Below are 26,049 nucleotides of genomic sequence, written 5' to 3' on the forward strand. Positions count from 1 at the left end.
TGAGAAGTAAAGAAGTGATGTTTTCAACCTAGCTACATGGTCTTCTTTCCTCCGTCGCTCTCAGTTGCCGAACTTTTTTCTTCTCTCGCTTTCTACATCTTCACTGCTCTCTTAGTTTTGCAAGTTTAGCAAAAATGAAGAGGAAGATGAAGAAGAGGAAAATGAGAGGATGGAAGACAAGGAAGAGCGGAGCTATTGCTAACTCTCCACCAAGATGACCAATCGTTTGGGCGTCATACTATTTGCTAGGTTTCATACTATCTTCGGGTAAAATATCTATCACTACATGATTCGTTTATTTGATCAAGTAAATTGACTATGAAAGAATCTTGGATTTAAAAATCCATAATTTGCCATTATTTTTTGAAATTTTGCTATTAGAGCATAATCCCCATGAAAATGTCAAGTCTTCCATAGGTAGAGTTTTGACGAAATCCCATATATGTGCTCTATGACTTTGTATTTTCACACTGTAAGTCTAAAAATATCTCTAGATCTCTAAAGATATTCATTGCTTTGCATCACTATGATTAAAAGGAATAAGTTTGAAGATGGACAACAACCTCCTTCCTTTATAATATTATTGAACCTGGATTATTCGAAAATATAAAGCTAAAATCTGCTTGAAGTTTTGTAAGAGCCTGAATAAACATATTATGGATACCAAATTGGCAGCGTATTTGGTGAATTTGTTCACTGATCGAACATCCTCTAAGTATGAAGGAGTTTATACCTATAATTGTAACGATCTTTGACTAATGAAGTTATTCATTCCTCTTAAAAAAATATTTAAAGGTGATGCACACGATGTTAAACAATGTGTGTATTTACATCATTTGCATTATCTTAAAAGTGATACAAAAAATAAATGGGTAATAAAAAATTTACCTCAAAATATAACATACAAGTAATAAAAAAATAATACTGCCAGATGAAAAAAAAAAAAAAAAATACAATATTTAACGCATAAGATGACTAACCCCAAAAAGTTTCATTCACCGCGTTAAATCGCAGAGGGGAACCCAAAATTGAGCTCCAGTCTGGTTTTTGCTGAAAGCTTCGAGCACTCGATCGCCAGCTATGGTAAAACCCTAACTCCATTTCCCTTTCTTCCTTGATGAACTCATCAATCGCATACTGTTTGGTTTTCCTCTCCATTTCAATGTCCTTGATGTCGCTGCTGCTACTCTTAGATCTGGATCGAATCGCTGTCATGTCATATAGGCCTTTTGCTTTTCGGTTTCAATCTTTTTTGCTATGAACAAAATCTCGGCGGTTATAGTTGTAGTAACAAAATGCGATCCAATTCTGTGAACTCTGCAAGTAGCGAGGGTTTTGGAAAAGCTTAATTGATGAAATTTGTAAGAGAATTATGCTCTGGTTGTTGATCTGATTTGTTCTTATTGCAGATTCAGTTTGTGCTTCTGATAAGTAGGCAAGGCAAAGTTAGGTTGACTAAATGGTACTCGCCGTACACCCAAAAGGAAAGAACTAAGGTAATTCCTTGCATAAATCATCTACGTCGTGTTTTCGGTTCGGTAAGACGTTTGATTCGCAGAAAAACCGTGTTAGTTGTGAGAATTATTTTATCTTGTTCGATAAGATTTTGTAGCTTGTATGTGATTCTGTGCTGTTGCATTTTGCAAAGGTGCTTCGTGAGCTCAGTGGAGTGATCCTTGCAAGGGGTCCCAAGCTCTGCAATTTTGTGGAGTGGAGAGAATACAAAGTTGTTTATAAGAGGTGAGTGCAGAGATGTAGCACTGGTTTTTCATGTGAAAAGTTGTCTTCTAAAGGCTTTGTTACTGAGTTGGTTTTGTGGATGGGTTGTGCAGATATGCGAGTCTGTATTTCTGTATGTGTATTGATCAAGATGATAATGAGCTAGAGGTCCTTGAGATCATACATCATTTTGTCGAAATTCTTGACCGATACTTTGGCAGTGTGAGTGGAACATGACATTATGTTATTCGAGTTGTTTTGATAAAAGGCTGTGGTTGTAATAGTTTGTTCATGCTAACAGGTGTGTGAATTGGATTTGATCTTTAACTTCCACAAGGTATGTTTATTCTGCTTGTTGACCAACATTATGTTTCTTGATATTCTTTTTCATCAATAAGTTGTTTAGTTCACGTGTTTCTATGTTATGCTATGGAAGGGAGTGTTTTGAATGCATTTTCATTCACTTTTTATATGAAAACAAGCCAAACTTTGTTCTAATGGTTTTCTACTTTAAAACATGGAAGGCCTACTATATACTGGATGAACTTTTGATTGCTGGTGAACTTCAAGAGTCGAGCAAGAAAACGATTGCACGGTTGATAGCAGCACAGGTATAGTTATTCTTATACCAGTGCCGTCTGTTTGCTGCAAATATTTTGCTCCTACTAATTGCATTATGTTAATGGGTTGCAGGATTCTCTGGTGGAGACTGCAAAAGAGCAGGCTAGTTCATTAAGTAATATGATTGCACAGGCCACCAAGTAATGAAGAACAAACATATACTGTCACCTGTTGTATTATTAATTCAAATTGAAGAGGTTCTGTATTGATATGGTCATTATTTTGCATTTCCTTTCGGCTGATGAACATTTCTTTTGATTATGTACGTCTCTTCAAAGATTGTAAACCACATTACTCGCCCGTTTGCTTTTCCCTTGTCTTGTGTAGCTTAATACATTGGCATTCTTTCATATGCGCTCATGTCCAGATGTTTTGCAAATCAACTTTGTGGTGTTATCAGGCTATCAGCAATTGAACACATGGTTTGCATTTTGCAATATTTCTGTACCATCCAATTCAAAAAATCAAGGCCAGAAGTTATGAATGTAAACTCTATTAGTTTGAAAGTCTTATAATATTATGGAACTTGTACAATGACCTAATTTTTCAAGCCAAATAATTGGTGCAAAACTCATGAAACGATGCAATTAACTGTAGTTATCTCCCTTTACCCATTTGGAATTTCGTAGTATCGTAAAATATGAAGTCTGTAGTTGGACTAAGATTGAGAAAGATTAATCTTTAATTCCAGCAGGCAAGTATCTGTAGATTCCAAGAGATGAATTTGTGTTTGTTTCATCACCTTCATCCTTTGCTCGTGTTTTCCATGTCAGTTAAACTTAGAAACAGGGAAGATAACATGAACTTCATAGCATACTCATTCATATCAACATTATAGCCTAAAAGTGTTATAAAGAACATTTAGTTGCTTGCAACTGCTAATTCTCCGGTCGACTCCTAAAGAACTTCATCTGAAAACCCAGCCAAAACTCTTAATAAGCTCCTCGTTCGACAAGCCTCTTAGCTCATCATTAAATCCACTTCAGTGATTCGAAAATTCATGCTTTTAATGGCAAAGTATCCACAAGCGCCAAATAGGAAGGCTATGACTTGATGCAATCCATGATTCCATCCATAACGGCATGAACGGTCCTGCAAAATTAACAGGAAAAGTATTAAGGACAGAGTGGAACATCAATCAGATACCAGAGACTTTGATGAAGCCAATTACAAGGATGATTTGGCTGTAGCAGAAGTCGAAGTATTCTGAATCAGCAACCAGACATAATTCTACTCTTAAAAGTAATGAAATAAACCTTTAGAAAATATCCATATCCATTGCATTTACAAGAACCCCATCATCTTCCCACGATATATCCTTGGCCTGTGGATCAATACCAATAGGCTGAAGAGGCACTTCTAAGGGAGGAGGGCTCTGCATACAGAAAATACAAACTTTCAAAACAAGTGATTGCATGGGAAATCATAATAAAACGTTACTGCCTTTTATGAGGTTTACTAATGTTTTATAGATCTTGGGTAGGCTATTCATATTAGTGTTGGTAAAACAACATTGATCCCTAGACAATGACGGAAGCAATAAATACGGAAGGAAATATTACTACCATGCAACGGATCAAAGGCCAAGTAATTCCACGGAAAAAAGGATGTTGTTTGATTTCATTTGCACCAGTAGTGGATCCTAAACGTGTGGCAGGGTCTCTTTGCAACAACGCATTGATCAACTGCCGCGCTGCAAGGCTCACCTGGAACATCAAAAAACGTAAGAAAGTGCATAATTAGGTTCACTGCTTCAAAAAAAGACATTACAAATGTAGTGTTAAAAATTTAGTGCTCAAAATGGCAGTCAACAGCAGTTTAAATGCATAGCTTGACTCAAGTTTTTACCGGAATGCTACTTGGAAAGGTCAGATCTTTATGCAAAATGTTGGCGAATGTTCTCTGTCTATTTTTCCCCCTGAAAGGTGTGCGGCCATATAGCATCTCATACAAGAAAATACCTGGAATGCAAACAAAAATCAATTCAAGCTGTAACAATAAAACATGTTCAAGGCACTACAAAGAAAATTAAGGACACACACTTGTCAGAAACAGGTAAAACAAGTTATCTTTACTTCCCTGTGCACTCAGTAAACTTTATGACAACATACATCCTCTACGATAGGAATAATGGTACGCTACTGATATTATAGAAAGCTACAGCTTAGACACCAACATACTTGGGAGTAAAGAAGTGAATACTCGGATGCATACACACACACAAGACACATAAAGTTCTTACCAAGAGCCCACCAATCAATAGCACTGCTGTGGCCTGTACCGGTAACAATTTCCTGAAACCAAGCACCAGTATGAACTTTGGCAAAATATACAAGTACATGATCATTCATCAACATCTTGCACATATAGTCGCACAAATATACTTTTTCTGTAATCTTTTGATTGGTGAACTCAGCTGTATATGTGGAACATTGATGCAGCAATGCGTGAAAATCTTTTTCTCGGATGTGTATGAAAATTGCAACCATTCTAGAAGTGAATGAAATCAAGACATATTCTGTCTAATGCACTATTGAAAGTAAATATGAAGTTCCCAAATCATAATTGAATATCACCATACAGGAGCAATGTACTCTTCGGTTCCAACGAAGGAATTTGATTGATTAACTGGTTCTGCAACAAATGTTGGAGGCGGTTGACTACTAGATCTCCTTCTATTCTTAGGTGACTGATGCCTAATAATCTGCAACGGTTAACAAAGTATGTTAACAACTTAGAAGAGTAGGCAGTCCCCATTTCAAGCCCCCTAATAGGCAGAATAAAGATTCTAGAAGCAAATAAGAAGAGTAAGCAGTCTCCATTTCGAGCACTAATAGGTAGAAGAAAACGTCTAAACACTTTGCTGTCAATTAAACTCTCAAAACTACCAGGGCACATGACACATAATGAATCAATGAAAAGAATCTGAAGATATATCTCCCATGAATGATCAATATTAATCTTTATATCAACAAAAAAATACTTAGCAAGCAGAAGAATCTGAAATCCTTAAAAGAGGGAATAATGCATCTTGAGGAATATGAATTTGTACCTGTGGTTTACAGGACGCCAGAAATGATAAATCGAAGTCTGTTAAGACAATATGTCCGTCCTTCTGGAGTAAGATATTCTCAGGCTTAAGGTCGCGATAAATTATTCCTGTAAGAAGCCATTAATATAATAAGCACCCAGGCACCTGAGAATTTTTTTTTCCTGATCAGAATTGATGCAGACTTTCTAATAAGTCAAGCCTGAGTTGGACTTCAAGAGCTAAAGCTCAGGGAAGTATTCATGTCTTTCAATTTAATCATATCTGTGGGGATAATTCATAAACAATAAACTTGGGCAGAACACAGATCACGTTATAAAGTTTTATTCTCATTTTTCTTTTTATATACAAGAGAAACATGAGGTGTTTAGAACTATAGGTACATTTTTGATGAAATAATACCTAGACAGTGAAGGTATTCCAAAGCAATGACAACCTCTGCAGCATAGAACCTGGGATGTAATAGCAAGTTAAAACAGAGTATACACTAACTGTAAATAGGGTGAGAAGATGAGATGCATTTCTTATCCCAATGATTTAAATTTAAACAAATGTTTAACTTTCATATGGTACAAAGATAAATTCTGCTTCACATTGGGTCCATAACAATGGAAAACAGAGTTAGGTACCAACTGTGGCAGAATATAGTCATGGCTAAAGAAAACGTGTACATCACCATCCCCCACCCCAAGGGGAAACAAAGATTAAAGAAAAAAGATCCATAATCCCTAAAAAGTAGAACTGAAGATAGAAGATTCCAGCAGAAGCATAAGTCTAAAGAGTAAGATAATCAGATTGAACTTTCGTACTTACAGATTACAAGCAATAGTGAGGCAAATATGGTTTTGGGACCAAGAGATATTAGGAGACAAAAATTTGAGTACCTAGCAGAGTCCTCCTTGAAAAATTTCATAGGTTGCTTATCAAGCAAAGCAAATAACTCTCCGCCTGAGCAAAAGTCTGTTATCAAACAAACGTGTGTAGAAGTCTGAGGAGATCATGAAAAGAACATCAGTACACTTGGCCATATTCCATAAATTTTATTGAATAAGGAAACTTTTAAACATGAAGAGGTTTAAAAAAGAAGTGCTACTGCAGCAATGAAAGACCTCAAATGAAGTGTATAGCGTAGGAAGAAAAGGATGGTCCAGTTGTGAAATTATTTCCCGTTCAGTGCATGCTCGGTGAACCTGAGACCATCACAGTAAAATGTGACCCTCAGAAGAATCAGGGATATTAAATATGTCACTATACCAGTTCTAAATAAGCAATATATGTACAGAGCGCATGTATACATGGGAATGACGCCCATGAATTATGCAAACTAGAGGGCATATACATACAAATTTCAGACATGCATTCATGAAAAAGAATGTGAAGCTTCTTTCCGGGAGATACTTAATTCTGTGTTGCTTAAAAACATGGGTTCTCTTATATGTACATACCTTGTTACGATTCAACATTATTGACTTCTCCATTGCCTTCATAGCATACAATATAGAAGTACCACGTAGTTCCACCAAATGGACACTACAAATATTACATAGAAATGTAAGAAATATAAAAAGACAAATATTGTATGACAGACTACAAATTGCGTACTTTTTTCCAGTTAAAGATCCTAACATAGTGACTGACATGCAACGCAGCATCTCAGTATATCAACAAATCTCAGCATTTTACTGTACCTGCCAGTATCGCCACAACCCAAGGGTTTTATTGGCTTAAAATGACGCAGATCAATTTTTTCGCCACGTGATGTAATCTAGAGGAAATGTATAAGAATGAAAAAACACAAGACGTAATTCAGGAGACAGCTCATGATTGAGAACATGACGAATCTGAAAACTATCAGGAAGTAACTATTAATTACAAATTGGTACCTCTTGCATTGCTAGCCAACTAGCACTATCCCTCTTGTGAGGTTTCGGGAAGACTGGCTGAGAATGAATTGCCCACAGATCTTCTGGTCTCTAAATAATGAAATAAGATTTGCATCAGCTATAGTTGATAAATATAGCCATAGATAAAATCACATTATCCTTGGATTAAACATGTAGAAACTAACAAAAAGACTGTCTTGGACAGTTTCTTTTGGTACATATCGCCAAAGACATTTTAGTTTTTCCCAATCTAGATAGATACATGCAAATATTCAAAATCTTATATTCTTTTAAAAAAAGACAAGTATAAGAATCTTCTACACCAGCATAATTCAGAGGAAAAGGAGTACCTTACCAAGTTCGCATCAGGAAGTTCTCGGACAGCCTCGTTAACATTTACTGCAGTAGCTTTCACCTGTTGAGAGAGAGAGAGAGAGATTCTCTTAAGAAATAATATAAACATCTGGAAGAAAATGGTTCTTCCACAGGAGACAATAAAATGCTGAAGCATCAAAAGGAGAAGGGCTATTCTTTTCTTCTTTTATTTCTTTTCAGTTAATCAGATATTTGGAATGATCAAAAGATAAGAATTCCAAGCTAACTTCCTTAACTATCATTGCTCTGCACAAATATACTTGTGACTGTTTGGAAAAGACAATGAGTGAAGCACAATTTGGTAAACCACTAAAAAAAAATGGTGAACCACTTATAAACCACATAATATGGCAGTCAAACTTTGGTCTACTCATTTGGTATGTTTGACATGATCGTATGTTTAACTGCCACATCAATTGCCACATCCTGTGGTCAAAATGTGGTACACTTAGCATTACTATTTTGAAAATGGCGCATTAGGGTTAGGCATAATGATTAGAAACACTCAAACTACTCAATTTACATACATGATTGAGCATAAAAGTTATACAAACAGTAAGAAAATAATAGAAACACAATTACCACTTTAGCACTTTCTAGCTCTGCTCTCTCTGATAGGCGATTTCGCAGAGGTTCTACATGATCACTACCATCCAATTGGACACCAATGAAATATTGAAGTTCACCCTACATAATTTACAAGACGCTCAGAAGACAAAAAGACCAAAATGATATATGCAGCCTATATAGTTTCATATTCAACTAAGAATAAGAACCTCGTAGTTACCTTATGGTCACGCATGGGTTGCAAGTGGAACAAGTTCCAAAACTTCTTTCCTGAAAGTCAGGTGGAAAATCAGAAAAGCAAAACTAGGAGGACAACCTGAAGTCTTTTACAATAAAAAATAAAAATAAAAAAAAGATCCACACACACTGACACACAGAAAGTACAGCTGAAAAAGAAATGTACACTGTATGACGCTTGACGCTTGGACTTTTATGGTGTTGCAAGCAGAATGAACTAGTGAAACTAATCTCATAAAATTGACATTTGAATTTTTATAGCATTTTGTGGAATCAAAACTCCGACGAATGTTCTTACCACTCTTAGTATAGTTGATTAACTGTACAGTAATTTCACGTTGTTCTCTGATGGCATCTCTTATTTTTTGGACTGTTGCTTGATCTGTTTCGGGACCTTGAAGAAAACTACAGAGTAGAGAATTAAAAATTAATCATATTTCCATTGGTAATAGAAAATTGACAGATAGTATTAGAGGGAGATTTGATTGCAGTGTTAACACAAAATACTGACTTCTAATTTCATATAATAAAGATGAATAAATTCCACTATTATTCAAAAATAAAAACAGAAAAACAAAAAAAGCAAATGACAGGAATTCAGTGCTGTCATCTCAAGTATAAGTGTGAATTCAATGCAATAAAATGAACTTTGCAAGATAAGGCATAAACAGAATGGACTTCTTACCGACAATTTCTTCCCAGAATTTCCTCACGTGTATATTCCGTCAGTTCTAGAAAACTATCAGATGCAAATATCTGCAACGAAAGAGGGAAGGGTTATCAGAGTCATTTCAAAATAAAAAATATACAGTGTCTAACTGCATTTTTAAATGGAGTTTGCAAAAGAGATGATAATGCTCATAATATTTATAAGATCTCGTAAAGACTTGGCACTGCAAGATACAGAAGTGTGATAGATAATGCTACAAGAAAATTGTAAATATTCCAAAAAAGTGGATAGAGAAAAGAACATAACAACAATAAAACTTGAGGTTGGGTATTCGGAGATCTTCAGAGTATTTCTTCAGGTCGTTAGTGCATGTCAATATTGACATGGAGTTTGAGAGAGAAAATAAATATATGAGAGTACGAGTAGGAGAAAAGTTTCCATGTTTAACTAAAATATATATAATAGTTCAAAGAAATATATATATTCTCACAATTGGATTATCAGGAATTCTAGGATCAGAAATCACAAAGTTCTTTTCAATGCGTTCCAATGTGGTTGCTAGGTCAATTCCTTGGCGTATATCCCTTTCTCTTTCAGTGCGGTCCCAACTATCAGAGCGTTCTATATCCGTGGTCATTAAAACCTCTGGTTCAACAATTGGTTCCTTTTCAAGCCTGCCTGCAGTTAGAGACTTTGATCTAGTTCTGCAGGAAAATATCAACATTTAATCAAAAGGTCATACACATCAGGCTGAATAGAGATGACACAACTAATGAAAGAAAAGGGCGCATAATGCTGAATTTCGAGGTTTAATAGTTAGCCTCAAGCCCTTAACCTTTATGGAAAGCAACTAATTTGGGTTCCTAAAGATAAAGTACTAACCCCAATGAGGGGCTGCGCTCTGACTTTTTAGGATATTTGCCTGCATCCTGGGAAAATCTCCCCCGAGATGCATCACCCTTCACATCCGCCTGAGGAGTTTGTCTGCCGGGCGTGCTCATTGCAGCAGATTTAGGAAGAACATAATCAAGGTTCATGTTATCAGGCTCTTCATGATTTTTACGTGGATGTTTCACAGTTTGTACAACTTCCGCAATAGAACCTAATGCCTTCTCCTTTTGTCGAGCTGTAATACGAACATAACAAATAAGAAGTGCAGTAACACTTATGCTACCAACCCAATTGAGCAATCAAGCTTACCGTCATAACGGATGAGTGACTTGGGCAACCCATTTGGCCTCAATGCCTTCTCATTCACCCCTTCTGTGAACTTGCTGACCTCAACCTGCATTCTGCACAAAACCAACATGTAAACATTTGCTACAAGACATGGTCAAAATTCATGAAACACCAGCACAAAACTTAAATTGTCCATATATAACTCATTCCTTGCACTATACACATAAAGATACCATCTTTGAAGTACATTAGAACTTAAAGATAGCATTTTTTAAGTACATTAGTATGATTCAAACTAGAAAAAGGCATTGAATTTGAGAAATAGAGGACTGACCCAATAAACTTGATGGTTTTTCCAGTGTCATCTTTGATTGGGGTGACGGTGAGAAGATTCCAGAAAGGAGTGCCATCTTTCTTGTAGTTGTAGAGCCTACCGCAGTAGCTTGAACCAGTTTTGACTGCGTTTCGGATTTTGGCCACTTCATTCTGGTCTGTTTCCGGTCCCTGAAGAAACCGACTGCAACCAAAAACATATCAGAATCTTAGATCACCCAACTCCTTTGTTTCTTTACTTCTTTTGGAGCTACCCAGAATGGGGTCTATGAAAGTAATTGGAAACTAAAACTTACATGCAATGCCGCAATGGGCAAAACTAAGTTTGATAGAAGTTGAAGTATTCATTTGTGAAAGAATAAAGGAAAGCCGTGGACGGTGGGCCGGTGGCGGGTGTTTGTGAACTGAACAAGAGTGAAGACTGTGAAGTGGGTTCGGACGTTTTGTTTAGGCTTTATACGACATGGTCGGTTCTTTTGGCGCCTCTGACACCGTGCCGTATTTCGGGTAGTATTTCCATACTCTTGGTATCGTATATTTACACACTAGTGTAGATTATGGATGTACAGTCTTACTGGTTTGGGGACGGGAATACCCTTGAAAAGATAACTGACAAAGTTGAGATGTTAAAATTAATAGTGAGGCAAAGTTAAAATGCTTTAAGTACATTTTCTCTTGTAGTGGTGTTTATTTACATTTTATGTACACATCAGATGATTTATAAGTGACAATTTTAATACGTAGAATATAAGTGATAAATAATAATTAGTTTAACAGGTTTCGCGAGAGTTAAAACAGTTGTCTAGGCTCAAAAATCATCAGGACACTTAGAGTGGAAAAGAACCTTTGGTTTTAAGTAACAAAGAAATAATAGTAGCTTACCAGTTTCTTCCAATGACCTCTTTTGAAGAGTAACCAGTCATGGTAAAGAAGCCACTGCTGGCATACATGATTGGGCAATCAGGTTTTGTGGCATCAGATACAACAAAAGTCTGCTGCAATGTAGCCAAAGCTGTCTTCAACTCACTTGACACCCTTGGATTAGGCACTTGATCAGACCCATGACTTGACTCTGATGATGTCCTTGTTGATTCAAATCTTCCTGATGTGTTTTTGCTTCTGTTCCCATCATCTGAAGACCTCCCTATGGCCTTAAAGCTCCCCTCAACAACATCATCCGGCTTCACCACAACTCCCCATTCTGCTGTCCTTGCCACTATGCTTGCCTTCTCAGTTATGATTCTTGAATCTACAACACCATCAGTGTCACCAGAAGAGGCAGCAGCAGTGTTGCTAGACTCTTCAGCTGCTTGTGTATCGAATGCCATCCACTTAAATGAAGTGCTTGATGATCCACTTTCCAGCTTACTACTAGGATGTATTCCGACATCATTTCTCTCTCGCGCAGCTAATTTCTGCTTATCTCCAGCAGCTGCCTTTGGTTTCTCCATTACTATATAAATCTCTCTTCAGTCAATACAGAAAATTTACCACCTGCCATCATTATAGAAGTAGAATGTTTCACCAAATTAAGCAGAGGGTGTACAACAATTGTTGTAATACACAAACTTGGACTACAGGAGTTTCTATAAATGGAAATCTTCTTCTCTTTTGTGCCTATATACAGTGAAAATTCTGTGGACCATAATTTACTTGAGTAATTAAATCCCAAAACTTTAAGACAAAAACCCCTTGAGCATGCATACCAAGAAAATCCAGCTAGAATTTGAGCTGGAGTTGCTATTGCTCTACAGAGGCTTTACTTTTATGCAACTCAATGATCATAGTAAGTTCATAAAGTAAGATGATGTTCTAAATGACAAATGCCAAACAAGCAATAAAGAAAATTTGGTATGAGAAAAACCTGCCTGCAAGAACTATGGGAATGGAGCAAGTTCTTGATGTTTCATCAGAAAGAGTAAACGAACTGTTCAGTACTGCTGCAATTTGAGTAATGAAGCCAAGAGTGCTCTTCCCAACAACTTGACAAATATGGCAAATTTATAAGGTATCATCAACTTCTCCAATCATCTCCATCCTCATAACTTCTTCACTGACTTCCTCTGTCTCCACTGTACACAGTATCAGAAATGTGAAGCTTTATCTCAGAGTAGTCTATCTGGGTCAGGTTGTAAAGATAGCAGAAAAGATAGACTACCAGAGAAGATAAAGTCTCTCAGCTTCCTTAATAAGTATGCCTCCCAAACGACATTTAAGCATGCAAATAGTAAGCTTTGGTTTTCATCAGAGCCCTTGTTTTCTACTCTTGCTATGTACAATTGCACATAGACCATTGATCTCCTTCCTCTTTATCCAACCCCCATTATTCTCTGCAAGTAAATCTGTCACATTTCCCTGCCCATGAGGTAAAACTGCAGGCAATAATTATGACATGCCAAACATAATGCAGATGGGAACAGGTTAAACTAGCTATGGGGCCACAGAAACAACACCAGTAGTACTTGAGGCATTCCTTCAAAGTTGTAAAGATAAATTTCAACATCACTTTGGAAACTTGTGTCTCATAGGCTTGAGGACCACAGAGCAGTACGGGTTTGTAAACTTCCACGCACACACAAACAAGTGTACGTTAACATCCGCTGGGTGAGACATTTTGTCATACACATGGCCTGCATAGTCGGTATTAATCTCGTTTGATAGACAAGTCTCTACCTTGATAACTTGATTGCACTGTAAAGGAAATTCTTGCATATGAAGAGTGTATACGAGTCGAGTAGCATAGACACCCTTTTGCATACCAGTCACAGTAATCAGTCATTAAGAAATTTTGCATACCAGTCACGTAATCAGTTATTAAGAAATGAGTGGTGAAAATAAGTCCTACCTTGATAACTTAGTAGCATTATAAAGAAAACATTTGTGACTGATTGTTTATACGAGTCGCATAGACACCATTCTAGACATGTATTGTGAAATGACCAATGAAAATATTGGTCTTGTCCATGGATATATATGGAGGGGATTGCCTAAAGACTTGGCTAGGGGTGGAAGTTTGGGTATGACATTGAATGCTCACTGATCTGTCAAAGAAAAGAAGAAGCAATGCTAGCTAGCTTCCTTGTCACATAAGAAATGCATTTTTCCCTTCATATCAATGCAAATGACACTTGCATTATTGTGCTACCATGTTGAATAAGTTGGGAAAACCTACCAAACTTCAATTCATGACATGATTTATGTTTATGGATTACATCGAGTGGTGTCATGATAACATTTGGTTTCTTAATTAGACAATTGTTTAAGTCGCATACGTGAGCTCAACTCTAAATTCTAAATCTCAAAAATAGATTTAAACAGTTGTGACTTATGAGACGGTTTTAGATTTTTTTAAATTTGATACCTCATATAACATTGTAAGATACTCTAAATGAGTAAATATATTTTATCTTGCGTCGAAAAAGTAAAACATGTTACTAGTGAATTATTTCTGTTTGTCTCGGATCTGTTGTCAGGTCCATATCAATTCCTTAATACAGATGAATCTTTGTTTGTCTCATTTTACCTATAGGTACTAATTTACTTATCTAGTAATCTCTTACCATCTCATATATCTGGATAAACCCTAGCTGGATATACAAACAGTTTCCTGAACTAACAAAACAAACGGGATTGACTGATTGAGGGACAACCCTAAACCCTGTAAACGGGCTTCTATCAACTTCTCCCATCAAATCTGATTATCCAATCAATCCTTCTTCTTCTGATGAGATTGAATGTTTGTTCAGGCAGCACTGCAGTGAAGTGATGTTGTTACCCAGCTTTTACATAATACACGCGAAGAAACGTCAGCGTCACATAGGGTAGTGACGGACACGTGGCAGCATTTGCAGCCTCAGGATCACTCGTTGATCACGTGGACACGTGTCCTTAATGTCGGTGTCGGGCTAGCAAGATTTTTCTGTGGTGGCTGTGAGGCTTCTCATCCAATTACTTGGGGGTCCAGATGGTACAGCAGGCAAAGAATCTCCAGGAAATGACAGAAGAATACGTTAGGAATTCTTATTTTCTGGGCACGTTGTCACGCACAAATCCGAATGCCCCCTCGTACGTGTTGGTTATAGATCGATGGAAGTTGGGACTCGAACGGACATGATACTTCATTCAATCATGCTAAATGCTGTACCAATCTTACCCTACAATTTCATTTAAAATAAATGAAAAAAATATTGTAGAAATTGATATCGTGTGTACAAGAGTGTATCCAAAAGTAAAACTCCTCGTTCAACACCAAGGCATTGGACCATGAAATAATCATTGCCTTAGTTTATTGACTTCCCAAGTCCAGACATTTATTTACTAGGACAAGATAGATCACAAAAGCATAATGTATGGCTAGCTAGAGTGGAGAAAGATGTCCTTGCTCCACCAGAGAGGCAATGCAATCATCAAACATCTCTTGGATGGTCTTGAACTTGAATCCTAGACTCTTCAACTTTGAAGTGCTCAAATCATAGTGTGGCCTTTCCAGTTCCTCAAACCTGAAAAATCCCATTTGAAAAAGACATTTAACAACAGTTCATCATCAAGGTGAGTCCGGTTAGTGTACTATTGAAGACAAGTGAAGACATCGATCTTAGAGGGATTTATGTTTGTGCCGGTTATATACAAACCTTTCGGGGATAGGTAAGGAAGGATATCGTGTGCATAGCAAGGATGCTAACTCATTGTTGTCAAGCACTGTCGAGTTGCAAATGTATCGACCGTGAGCACTTTCATGCTCATAAACTAGGATGTGGCAAAGGGCAACATCATCGATGTGAACATATCCCATTCTTCCATGCCAATTGAACTTCTCTGTTTCACCTGCTTGATGTTTCAAACAATGAAGAATTTAACAATTTGTAGATCAGATAACTTACACCAGAATGAGTGTTAGATTACCCTTGAGCAGGCCAAGTATATCAGATGCAGTAGAACATAGATCAGGTGGCAAACTAGGTCCGATGACAAATGTGGGTAGAACGGATACTAAATCGATCCCATTTGCTTTGCAAAATTCCCATGCTGCCTTCTCAGCTAAAATTTTTGATAAAGGGTACCAAATCTTGGGTGCAGATAAATTGTCAGTAGCATTTATAGGTTATCATGTACATGTATATGCAAAAGAAAGCAAATATGAGCTTGAGAAATGGACTAGGCTACTAGCATAGTGCATAGATCAATGCAAAAACACATTGCTTGACTTGCTTTAGAAGTGCTAGAATTATATCCAAGAAGAGCAGCTACAATTCAAAATTAAGATGAATTCGACAGAACCCGCGACTATTTCACACTATCTTTTAACTAACTATTTGTACTAGGGAAGAGGATTTGATATCAACAATTTGGGAATGAAGATCAACACATTTGAAAGTTCAACAAGGACAGAAAGAGGGAGTAGTTTGTTAAGAGTACCTGAAGTTTCTCGCAGAGTTCTACAGAGCTCCAAGATGACTCATCCAATGGGATATTGGGGTCAAAATCATCACCAGCTCTCACCCTTACAGCTGAAGTAGACGAAGTGAGAACCACACGCCTTAGAGATGGATTCTTCTTACATGAACGAAGCACATTCAACGTGCCCTTAATAGCCGGATCCAATATTTCTTTCTGTGTTGCAAAACACAACACACCACAATACTCAATTTGTGTACACTGATCTTAGGCAAAACATTACATTGTTATCTGACATGCTATGTTGTAAGACTGTTCATCCGAACATGGTCTAGATGCATACTGCGACAACATAAAATGTTTCATATTCTTATCTCAGATTATGCATGCAACATGCCTTTGGATCAGATGAAGGTTTGAGTACAGGAGAAGCTGAGTGGAAAACACCATGGCACCCCAAGATTGCATCATCAAAGCTACCTTCTTCAACTAAGTCAGCCTTCACCAATCTCAGTCTTTCTTTAGCTCCTTCCAGCCTCCACAAATGTGCCAGTTTCTTCTGGTTGCCTTTGAACACATGTACATAAATGATATAAATCAACCAGATGATCATTGTCTTATAGTGAGGACTATATGCAGTCCATATAAACTTATTTCATCATAAGGGATACCTGGATCTCTGACAGTTCCAGTGACATGATATCCTGACAAGAGAAGTCGCTTAATAAGCCAAGATGCTAGAAAGCCAGAAGCTCCCGTAACGCAAACTCTGCCTTTGGATTCAAGATTTTGATCCATCCTCTTCAAAACAGAAATGTTTCACTACTTCGTATATATGAACTATATATACAGTTGATCATACATGACAAATGCATTAGGTTTATTACTGGTGGGGGTTTGAAGAGTATGAATGGGAGAAGGTAAGCCATTCTATGCTTGTGTTCTGTTAATTAATATAAGCAAATGGTTTTATTAGTTTTAGCTTGAGCTATGGTTGAAAGTAGGAAAGCCAGGCAAAAAGGGCTATTCTCTCATTGCCATTCTTGGCTTTCTTGATCCCTCCATTACAATAGCAATGCCCAGAGTTTGTGCATTAGATCAAACAGAAGCCAGTCAAGTGTAAGTTGGAAACTGCTCCTAGTGTTGGGGAGCCAAATAGCAATTCCCACCGCAAGGGATTTGGCCAAATTTTTTTAAGGCTTTCCCAAACAAAACATTCATGATATATGTCACTGGCCAGATATTTTGGCTCTCATCGTATTTATTTTGAAACCAATGGCTCTGTTTGCCAAATCGTTCGGAAGACTATCGAACTGTGAAACTCAATCATGTTCAACTGGTCATACTGACCAAGAGATCTATGATCAACCACCGTCAGATGTAAATCTAAAAGTTCAAAACAAAACAACTTAACTTTAAACTAATACTTCTCACTGTTCTTACTGTTAGATTTACATCCAATGGTGATTGATGATTATATTATTTTACTCATCAACATAAAAAAGCATTATATGATGATTATTTGTCATTATATCGTTGATTATAGAAGATTTTTAGGTAGGATTTTGACAGTTCAACAGTCAGTACCTCGTCTATCTAAAGCATATATATTTAGTTTCATTTTTGAACATCTAAGCAACTTAAACCATTCACTGTTCAAGCTCCAAATACATTGTTCCTGAAAAAGTGAATAGTTTCATAGCAGTAGCGTTCACCTGGTCAGTTATTGACTAAGAGAATCATGATCAATCACCATTGGATGTAAATCTAACGGTGAGACTGAGAAGTATTATTTTAAAGTTAAGTTGTTTTGTTTTAAACTTTTAGATTTACATGGATCATGGATCTCTTGGTCAGTAACTGATCAATTGCACATGACCGTGGAGTATTGATCATTGTTTGATTGTACCTGACACTACCAGAAGAAAGGCTTTAGCCGACGAAAATAAAAAAATCAGGCCGACAAATTATTCTTTCGTCGGCTAAAGTCCACTTTAGCCGACGAAATTTTCCTTCGTCGGCTAATTTAAAATTTTCGTCGGCTATGGTCAACTTTAGCCGACGAAATTAAAATTTCGTCGTCTGAATAATTTTTTTCGTCGGCTATAGTCTGTGAACTTTAGCCGACAAAATCTTTAAAAGTTTAGCCGACGAAAAATATAATTTCGTCGGCTAAAGTATTTAAATATCTGCAGATCTGGACAACAACTCATCTGGGAAAAAATAAAACTATACGTAGAACCTTCAAACGTAAAAAAGTCGTGAAATAAAATATGACCAGAATGGTGAAATACGTCTACGGTTGAAAAATCAAGGTATTCCGGTAAATTCTCGGTGCCGATAGTTGCGGTCAATGCAATTTACCTTTATTATTCACTATGCTGCAGATTTGGTTTTTGGTGTCCGATTGACTATTGTGATACCTTTCCGGAAGCGTAACGGCCCTACGAGTCAAACTCATCGCTATTGCCATGACGTATGGGCCTTTTTGGCCATTCGAATCCGTTTAGGGCTTCAAAATGCAGTTTTCTTATTTCTGATTAGAGTTGACCGTTTCGATCGAGCCCTTAACGTTGTCCAATAATCCAGTTGAATTTTTTACCATAGACATCTTTCGTCATAATGATCATATCTAACAGTCGAATTTTGGTTTGTAAATTTTAGTCATCGGAATCACGTGTACTATTTACCGTTATTATTCCCTATGGAGAGCCCTATCGTCGGAAGGTAAATGTCTCAAAATTTTTATATGGGCAGTTGCGTCTCATCTACGTGAGAGTTTTTTGTGTGGAAGGTTTGACCAAACCACGTAATATAGAGGGAGATATGAGCGTTTTCATGTGATAAGTGACGATGGATTAGGGTTGACCGTTTCGATCGAGCCCTTAACGTTGTCGGATCTAGTTGAATTTTTTACCATAGACATCTTTCGTCATAATGATCATATCTGACGGTCGAATTTTGGTTTGTGAATTTTAGTCATCAGAATCACAACGTGTCTACTAATGTTGTATAACTTGTTTAGTAGGTTATACAACTTTGTGAACCAACTCTATATAGGAAGAAAAATTCTCAAAAATCTCGTGAAATAAGATGTGTTCAGAATGGTGAAATACAGCTATGGTTCAAAAATCAAGTAAATCGGGTAAAGTCTCGGTGCCGATAGTAGCGGTCAACCATATTTACCGTTATTATTCCCTATGGGGAGCCCTATCATCGGAAGATAAATGTCTCAAAATTTTTATATAGGCGGTTGCGTCTCATCTACGTGAAAGTTTTTCGTGTGGAAGGTTTGACCAAACTATGTAATATAGAGGGATATATGAGCGTTTTCGTGAATTTATAGACTTTAGCCGACGAGATATTAAAAAAGTCGTCGGCTAAAGTCAAAAATTTTTGGGCGGTAAACCAAATTTGGAGGAAAATTTTCAAAGGACTTTAGCCGACGAAAATATATGAAAAGTCGTCGGCTAAAGTCGAAAAATTTTCAACCAAAATTTTCAAAATTTTCAAAAGATTTTAGCCGACGAAAATAAAGAATTTCGTCGGCTAAAGTTCTTTATATAGGAGTTTTACCGAAGGTGGATGGTAAGAAGTCTATTTCGCCTGCCAGATTTTCTTCTCGGCCTAGCTCCGCCGTCAAGCCACCGGAGACCGCCACACTTGTCCCAAAAGCTTCGCCGTCGTCTCTACTTCATTGCTGGACAGGTGGTGCATCGAGTGGCGCCGCCGTGAGGGATAAATCGAGCTCCAAAACTCCGCCGGTTCAGATTCGGTGTCGATCAAATTTCTCCTTCCTCAGGTCACCATTTGGCGAGTTCTATATATAGATAAGTTGAGTTTAATTAGTACTACATTCCCCTAGAATTTGGTAGCTCGATTCGGTGTGTGTGAGGAGAATCGAAGATTTGAAGTTTTTAGGGTTTAAAATTGAGGATTTTTATATTTTGATTCAATTGACCTATTTAGGCTTAGAATTGGGCTTCGACTTCTTCTATAAAGTTGTTCGAAATGTTGAGAGGAAGATTCTGTCAAATTTTGGTGGTGATTGGAGGTGGCCGGAAGTTTCTGCAGTTTTTTTTTCAAAAACCAGCAACTTTAGCCGACGATATTTAAATACTATATTCGTCAGCTATAGTATTTTTTAATTTTTTATAAGGTTTAGCCGACGAAATATAGCATGTTTCGTCGGCTATAGTTATTTTTTTAATGTTTTTATAAGGTTTAGCCGATGAAATAGACTATATTTCGTCGGCTATAGTTATTTTTTTTATAAGGTTTAGCCGACAAATATCTTAATTATTTCGTCGGCTAAAGTCTGGAAAAAAAACTACGACATGTTTTTCGTTGGCTAAACTGTGGGACTATAGCCGACGAAATTTTTTTTCTCGTCGGCTAAAGTCATCACCGACGACCTTTTCCCGACGAAATCTTAAGCTAACAGGCCGACGAAATTTTTTCGTCGGCTAAAGTGCTTGTCCTGGTAGTGTGAGTTCATCTCCGCTTTACCATCAGTCGATATTGGCTATAATAAGCCTAATGGAGTTATCCTCTTATCTAAAAGAAAAGAAAAAAAGTAATAATGAGTAAAACTTCTCTACCGATAAATACCTTGCACAACTCCAAAAGGCTCTTTTGTTTCACCACAAGAGTTTGTTATATATGACCCGTGTGAAATTGAGAAGATGAGAGCCACAAGGTATATAAATTGCTCTATGATTGATGTTTAAGGGGCTTTTTTTTTGACACCTTTGTGTTTCCTCAAAATGTTTGATCCATTATCATAGCTCTATCGGCCTACCGGCTGACATTATAAATATTAATATCCAGATGGTGTAACACATTTTGTAATGCTTCATGAGGTTTAACCAATTCATCTACAATCTCAATTGTTAACATGTGAGTTTTATTTATTTATTTAACTAATACTCATTATTGTGACCGATAATTAGAAGCCTTGTACAGTCACACAATCTGCACGGCTCAAGTACCATCCATATGTAGTCAAGAAGCTCAAAATTTTTGCATTCATCGAAGCAATCAACAAACTTGTATCGCAGTTCATTCGACATCACATAGCAATTGATCGAAAAATCTCAACAACTATAACAAAAGACATTTATCAATGTTTTTTTTTTTTAGTAGGAATTTATCAACGGATCTAAAGTTTCTAAACAGTGGAAGTGGAACTATTGAGGTTCCTATTTATAAAAACAAAGTTTCGGGCTTAACCCATAAACCAAAGCAAAGCCCATCTAGGTGAAACACCAAGAGAGAACAAAACACCAAGAGCCAGTTTAACATCTGCGCAGCTGAAACTAGAAGAGAATAGAAGAGACAAGAAGACAAACCCCCACATTCACCACTCTCCTTCTTCTTCTTCTCTCTTCTGTACTTCTTGGCTTCTCTCCTCTTCCAACTCCCAACCAGGTAACTCACTCTCTCTCTCTCTCACTCACTTTAATTCTAATCTCACTTACTTTTACCCAAATCACAAACCAAATCAAAATCCATGTTTTCTTGCCCTACCCTTCTGATTCAAAAACCCAAAACCCCAAAAAGCACCAACCTTTAAAACAAAGAAAGCAGCAAACTTTGGAGTAAAAATCAAATCTTGATGTGTGGTTTGTAACAGGGAGGAGCGATGGACACCGGCGGCAACTCGCTGGCGTCAGGCCCCGACGGCGTGAAGCGCAAAGTGAGTTACTTCTACGACCCAGAAGTCGGAAATTACTATTATGGACAAGGCCACCCGATGAAGCCCCACCGCATCAGAATGACCCACGCCCTCTTAGCCCACTATGGTCTTCTCCAGCACATGCAGGTTCTCAAACCCTACCCGGCCCGGGACCGAGACCTCTGCCGCTTCCACGCCGACGATTACGTGGCGTTTCTCCGGAATATTACCCCTGAATCGCAGCAGGACCAGCTTAGGCAGTTGAAGAGGTTTAATGTTGGGGAGGATTGTCCTGTTTTCGATGGGTTGTATTCGTTTTGTCAGACTTATGCCGGTGGGTCTGTTGGTGGGGCTGTCAAGCTCAACCATGGGATTTGTGACATTTCGATTAATTGGGCTGGTGGGTTGCATCATGCTAAGAAGTGTGAGGCTTCCGGGTTTTGTTATGTCAATGACATTGTGCTTGCAATCTTGGAGCTTCTTAAACAACATGAGGTTCTTGTTCCTTTGTCTAATTGTAGACTGTTAAGCTTTAGAATTTGATGTGGAATTGAAAATGTGTGTTGTGTTTATGTTGTATGATTGTTTTCATGTGGAATTGAAGTGTGTTAATGTGTTTAAACAGAGAGTTTTGTATGTGGACATTGATATCCACCACGGAGACGGTGTTGAGGAGGCGTTTTACACAACAGACAGGGTCATGACGGTTTCGTTTCATAAATTTGGAGACTATTTCCCGGGGACGGGGGATATTCGCGATATTGGGTACGGAAAAGGAAAGTATTACTCACTGAATGTTCCGTTGGATGATGGGATTGATGACGAGAGCTACCATTACTTGTTCAAACCCCTGATTGGGAAGGTTATGGAGATTTTTAGGCCTGGTGCTGTTGTTCTACAGTGTGGCGCTGATTCCTTATCTGGGGATAGGCTTGGTTGCTTTAATCTTTCAATCAAGGGTCATGCTGAATGTGTTAAATACATGAGATCCTTCAATGTCCCCCTCTTGCTTCTAGGGGGTGGTGGCTATACTATCCGTAATGTTGCTCGTTGCTGGTGCTACGAGGTATACTAGTATTTCATTTTATCTAGTAAGATTCCCAAGGCATTCGATTGTGATCATTTATGTTTGAATATATAACGTAATTAGAATTCATTTAAGCTATAATCTGTTACCACAAACAACAGATGTTATGTCATAGTATCAGAGGACTCAATTGATTTCAGTTGGTTGAGGTTTGTGATTATTTGGTGGATTATCTATCATTGCTGCACTGTATACTCGGCACAATGTGTTTATGTGTTCACTCTTGAGTCACTACTAATACTATGATTTTATATGTTGTTTGTAAAACAGACAGGGGTTGCTCTTGGAGCAGAAATTGAGGACAAAATGCCACAACATGAGTATTACGAGTATTTTGGTCCAGACTATACTCTTCATGTTGCCCCTAGTAACATGGAAAACAAGAATTCTCATCAGTTGCTGGAAGAAATACGATCAAAACTTCTTGAGAACCTCTCCAGGCTTCAGCATGCACCTAGTGTCCAATTTCATGAAAGGCCTCCTGAAAATGAGATTCCAGAGGTATGTCTTTGCAAGATAATTTCTTGCATGATGATTGGTATGACTTATCATATGAAGATATGGTTCTTTGTTCTTGTTTTCTGAAATAGGTTTCCTTGATTCCTTCTGCCTATTTCTAAACAAGTCACTTTTAGTTTTTAGCATTGTCAAGCCCTGTTATAGCTGATTGAGTGCCACAACAAGACTTAAAAATCACTGAAGGAGCTGCAAGTGTTGACTTTAAAGAAAAAAATCTGCTTGAGAAGGCTCCAATTTTATTCTTGCTTAACCTATCCCTTTAATGACTATCAGCATGCTATTATAAATGTTACTGTTTTCCATTTCCTGAATGATGATATCTCTTGTTGCTTAGCTTTTGGAATACTTAAAAATTAAAAATTGATATTTTTTAATAGAGTGGTGTAAAGAATTTGTTTCTAAAATGATATGAAGATCCCATCTTTCGGACTATTATTGAATTTCTTTGTAATGAAAGTAGCATGCTAGTTCATGTAATTCTAGTGGAGTTGATATGTAGTTAAACTTGAGAGCTCTTTGTTTTGTGCTCATATTTTAAATTCCTTGTTCTTTTATTAAAAAATTTCAGGAAGATGAGGATCAGGAGGACAGAGATGAGAGATGGGATGCCGATTCGGACATGGAGCTTGATAACGAACGGTATGCCAATTCTCATAATATACTTATGAAAATAATATACTCTCCCAAATTTTCTTTCCTTGCTCCATTTTTCCTTAAAATATACTGATTTATTGTTTATACAGAAAACCTTTACCACCAAGCAGAGTAAAGAAAGAAATTGTTGAACCTGAGGTTAAAGACCCGGTATGCTACAATTGATCTCATGATCTTGATCTATTATTTAGTGTGTGCAACCATATTGACTATATTTTGTTGAAAGTTGTTTATCACTTCATGTTCTAGTCTCTATTAATTGATCTCAATGCGGTCTCTGTTGTTTGGAGAGTTGACGAATGATTGTACTCTTTTTGTTATTGCAAAGACCAAATATTGTTATAGCAAAGACCAAATGTCTTGACCCGAGGTTAACGATGAAAGTAGAACAGAACTACAGAAATATTACTCTAGCATGTATAATTCATTTATTTAGGATCATCAAAGTTAACATATTAGATGCAGTTTATGTTAAGTGAACAAATCTGGACTAGTCCATTTCAAGTCATCATGTGATATGTGTTATGGTCTCTCCGTGTTGTAATTCTTCCCTACATTTGTCCCATTTCAAAATGACGTACCTAAAGCGTAATTGAATATTGTTTCAAGCTCTGGTAGCTGCTGCTTATGCTTCATACATTTACGTTTTCTTCTTTGCATGTATCTTGTGATGTACCCACTTTTACTATTGTGCTAGCTTTAAGCCCAAATATGTGTCGTTTATATCCATTTGTATGACAAGTTGACAACATTTGGACATTCTTTCTGCCTTTCTATTGATTGCTGCTTGTTTGTGTAGCACTGAATCATTTCAATCCTAGTTGTCATCTTCGGTTATCTCGAAAATTTCTAAATTTTGGTTACATGGCCTATTCCAGAAAGGAGCCGCGGAGAACTCTCGAGCCTATGATGATGCTGGACTGGATGAGATTACAACAAGCGCAAAGGTTAGTGAAATGGGTTCGTGCACAGATAAAATTAGGATTTTGTTGATTTAGAATTGCCCTGCCGCTGATAATTGTTGATGTTAATATCTTCACTTCTGCAGGCTTTGGATATGGGCTCTGGGTCTATGGAAGAACCAAGTGTGAAAGTGGAACAAGAGTCTCTAAATAAGCCTGCGGATCAGATGTAACCCCAATCATAAGCAACTACTTGGTTGTATTTTGGCCTCAACTCTTTATTGATTTGTGAAATTGGTAATTTATTGTTCAGTAGCATTTCTTGTACTTCCAAGCGCTCTACACTTGCTCTGTGGGTATGTGTTGGAGATAGATATCCAATCTGACCTCTGTAGAGTGCTTGGAATGATTATAGTCGAATAGGACAGGCAAGAAGCTGTAAGTTACCACTGTTGTACTCAAACAGTTAATTTTAAGAAATGTCATTTCCATTAGTAGTTTACGCATCTCTTTTAAAAACAGTTGGTAGTTTATGCATCATTTGGGTTATGTGCAAGTATATTGAGTTAGAATATCTATTGAGGGTGTACATCAGGAAAATAGATTTGACCAATTACTCCCATATTGTCGACAGTTCTGCTGGAATAGACTGGATATCAATATCGATGTCAGAAGTTAAACCACGTAGAAACACAACTTGCAAGCAACTAAAGGCTTGTATTCTTTGCCGTCGAGAATTTTCCAAATTATGGGCAATTATCTGGACAAAAGTTGGAACACAATGGGGTGAACGAGTTTCTGTAGAGAAATTTGGGGTGATTATCTAGACAAAAGATGGAACTCCTTAGGGAAGAAAGCGCAGTCCTGCAGATTTTGCACTGTGGAAGTCTGCAAAGCCTGGAGAGCCAAATTGGGACAGCCCTTGGGGACGAGAAAGGCCGTGGTGGCACATTTGAATGCGGTGCCATGAGTGCTCATCGTCTTACATTCAAGTTTGGTATTCATGGTGGTGGTATCAACTTGATTTTTCCACATCATGAAAATGAGATTGCTCATCAAAGTTGTGCCGGAAGGTGCATCAGATGCAGTGTGAAGATGCTTTATCTCATACAATACTCGTGAGGATGCTTTATCTCCATTTCAAGAGAAGGGAAGTGCAGAAAAAAATGGTAGAACAGTTAGA

General features: G+C 37.4%; 4 protein-coding genes across 4 annotated transcripts; 2 read left to right on the top strand and 2 right to left on the bottom strand.

The window, feature by feature from the left end:
* Window positions 1-1,043: 1,043 nt before the first annotated feature.
* On the top strand, window positions 1,044-2,721 carry LOC101311056 (AP-1 complex subunit sigma-1-like). Its single transcript, XM_004290049.1, has 7 exons — window positions 1,044-1,083; window positions 1,410-1,538; window positions 1,649-1,740; window positions 1,833-1,941; window positions 2,021-2,056; window positions 2,244-2,330; window positions 2,413-2,721. Exons 1-7 carry the CDS (start codon window positions 1,081-1,083, stop codon window positions 2,482-2,484), a joined length of 528 nt encoding a protein of 175 aa, XP_004290097.1. The 5' UTR covers window positions 1,044-1,080; the 3' UTR covers window positions 2,485-2,721.
* A 299-nt stretch (window positions 2,722-3,020) lies between these two features.
* LOC101311336 (phototropin-2-like) lies at window positions 3,021-12,647 on the bottom strand. The gene is made up of 24 exons (XM_004290050.1): window positions 12,502-12,647; window positions 11,516-12,127; window positions 10,635-10,817; window positions 10,322-10,413; window positions 10,004-10,247; window positions 9,612-9,825; window positions 9,137-9,207; window positions 8,750-8,856; window positions 8,435-8,484; window positions 8,230-8,334; window positions 7,628-7,687; window positions 7,273-7,362; window positions 7,078-7,154; window positions 6,835-6,919; window positions 6,499-6,579; window positions 6,274-6,377; window positions 5,792-5,841; window positions 5,393-5,499; window positions 4,922-5,044; window positions 4,583-4,634; window positions 4,189-4,301; window positions 3,906-4,046; window positions 3,597-3,715; window positions 3,021-3,432 (listed from the first exon to the last, which is right to left on the bottom strand). The coding sequence occupies exons 2-23, from the start codon at window positions 12,082-12,084 to the stop codon at window positions 3,599-3,601; spliced, it is 2,835 nt and encodes a 944-aa protein (XP_004290098.1). The 5' UTR covers window positions 12,085-12,127; window positions 12,502-12,647; the 3' UTR covers window positions 3,021-3,432; window positions 3,597-3,598.
* Window positions 12,648-14,858: 2,211 nt separating this feature from the next.
* LOC101311632 (tetraketide alpha-pyrone reductase 1-like) lies at window positions 14,859-17,153 on the bottom strand. The gene is made up of 6 exons (XM_004290051.1): window positions 16,699-17,153; window positions 16,425-16,594; window positions 16,049-16,243; window positions 15,536-15,698; window positions 15,265-15,457; window positions 14,859-15,132 (listed from the first exon to the last, which is right to left on the bottom strand). Exons 1-6 carry the CDS (start codon window positions 16,823-16,825, stop codon window positions 14,991-14,993), a joined length of 990 nt encoding a protein of 329 aa, XP_004290099.1. The 5' UTR covers window positions 16,826-17,153; the 3' UTR covers window positions 14,859-14,990.
* Window positions 17,154-21,335: 4,182 nt separating this feature from the next.
* LOC101311924 (histone deacetylase 19-like) lies at window positions 21,336-25,367 on the top strand. The gene is made up of 8 exons (XM_004290052.1): window positions 21,336-21,457; window positions 21,663-22,199; window positions 22,330-22,770; window positions 23,062-23,292; window positions 23,879-23,949; window positions 24,054-24,114; window positions 24,843-24,911; window positions 25,013-25,367. Exons 2-8 carry the CDS (start codon window positions 21,672-21,674, stop codon window positions 25,097-25,099), a joined length of 1,488 nt encoding a protein of 495 aa, XP_004290100.1. The 5' UTR covers window positions 21,336-21,457; window positions 21,663-21,671; the 3' UTR covers window positions 25,100-25,367.
* Window positions 25,368-26,049: the final 682 nt, after the last annotated feature.

Source organism: Fragaria vesca, linkage group LG2 (assembly GCF_000184155.1).
Source record: "Fragaria vesca subsp. vesca linkage group LG2, FraVesHawaii_1.0, whole genome shotgun sequence".
NCBI classification, from domain to species: domain Eukaryota; kingdom Viridiplantae; phylum Streptophyta; class Magnoliopsida; order Rosales; family Rosaceae; genus Fragaria; species Fragaria vesca.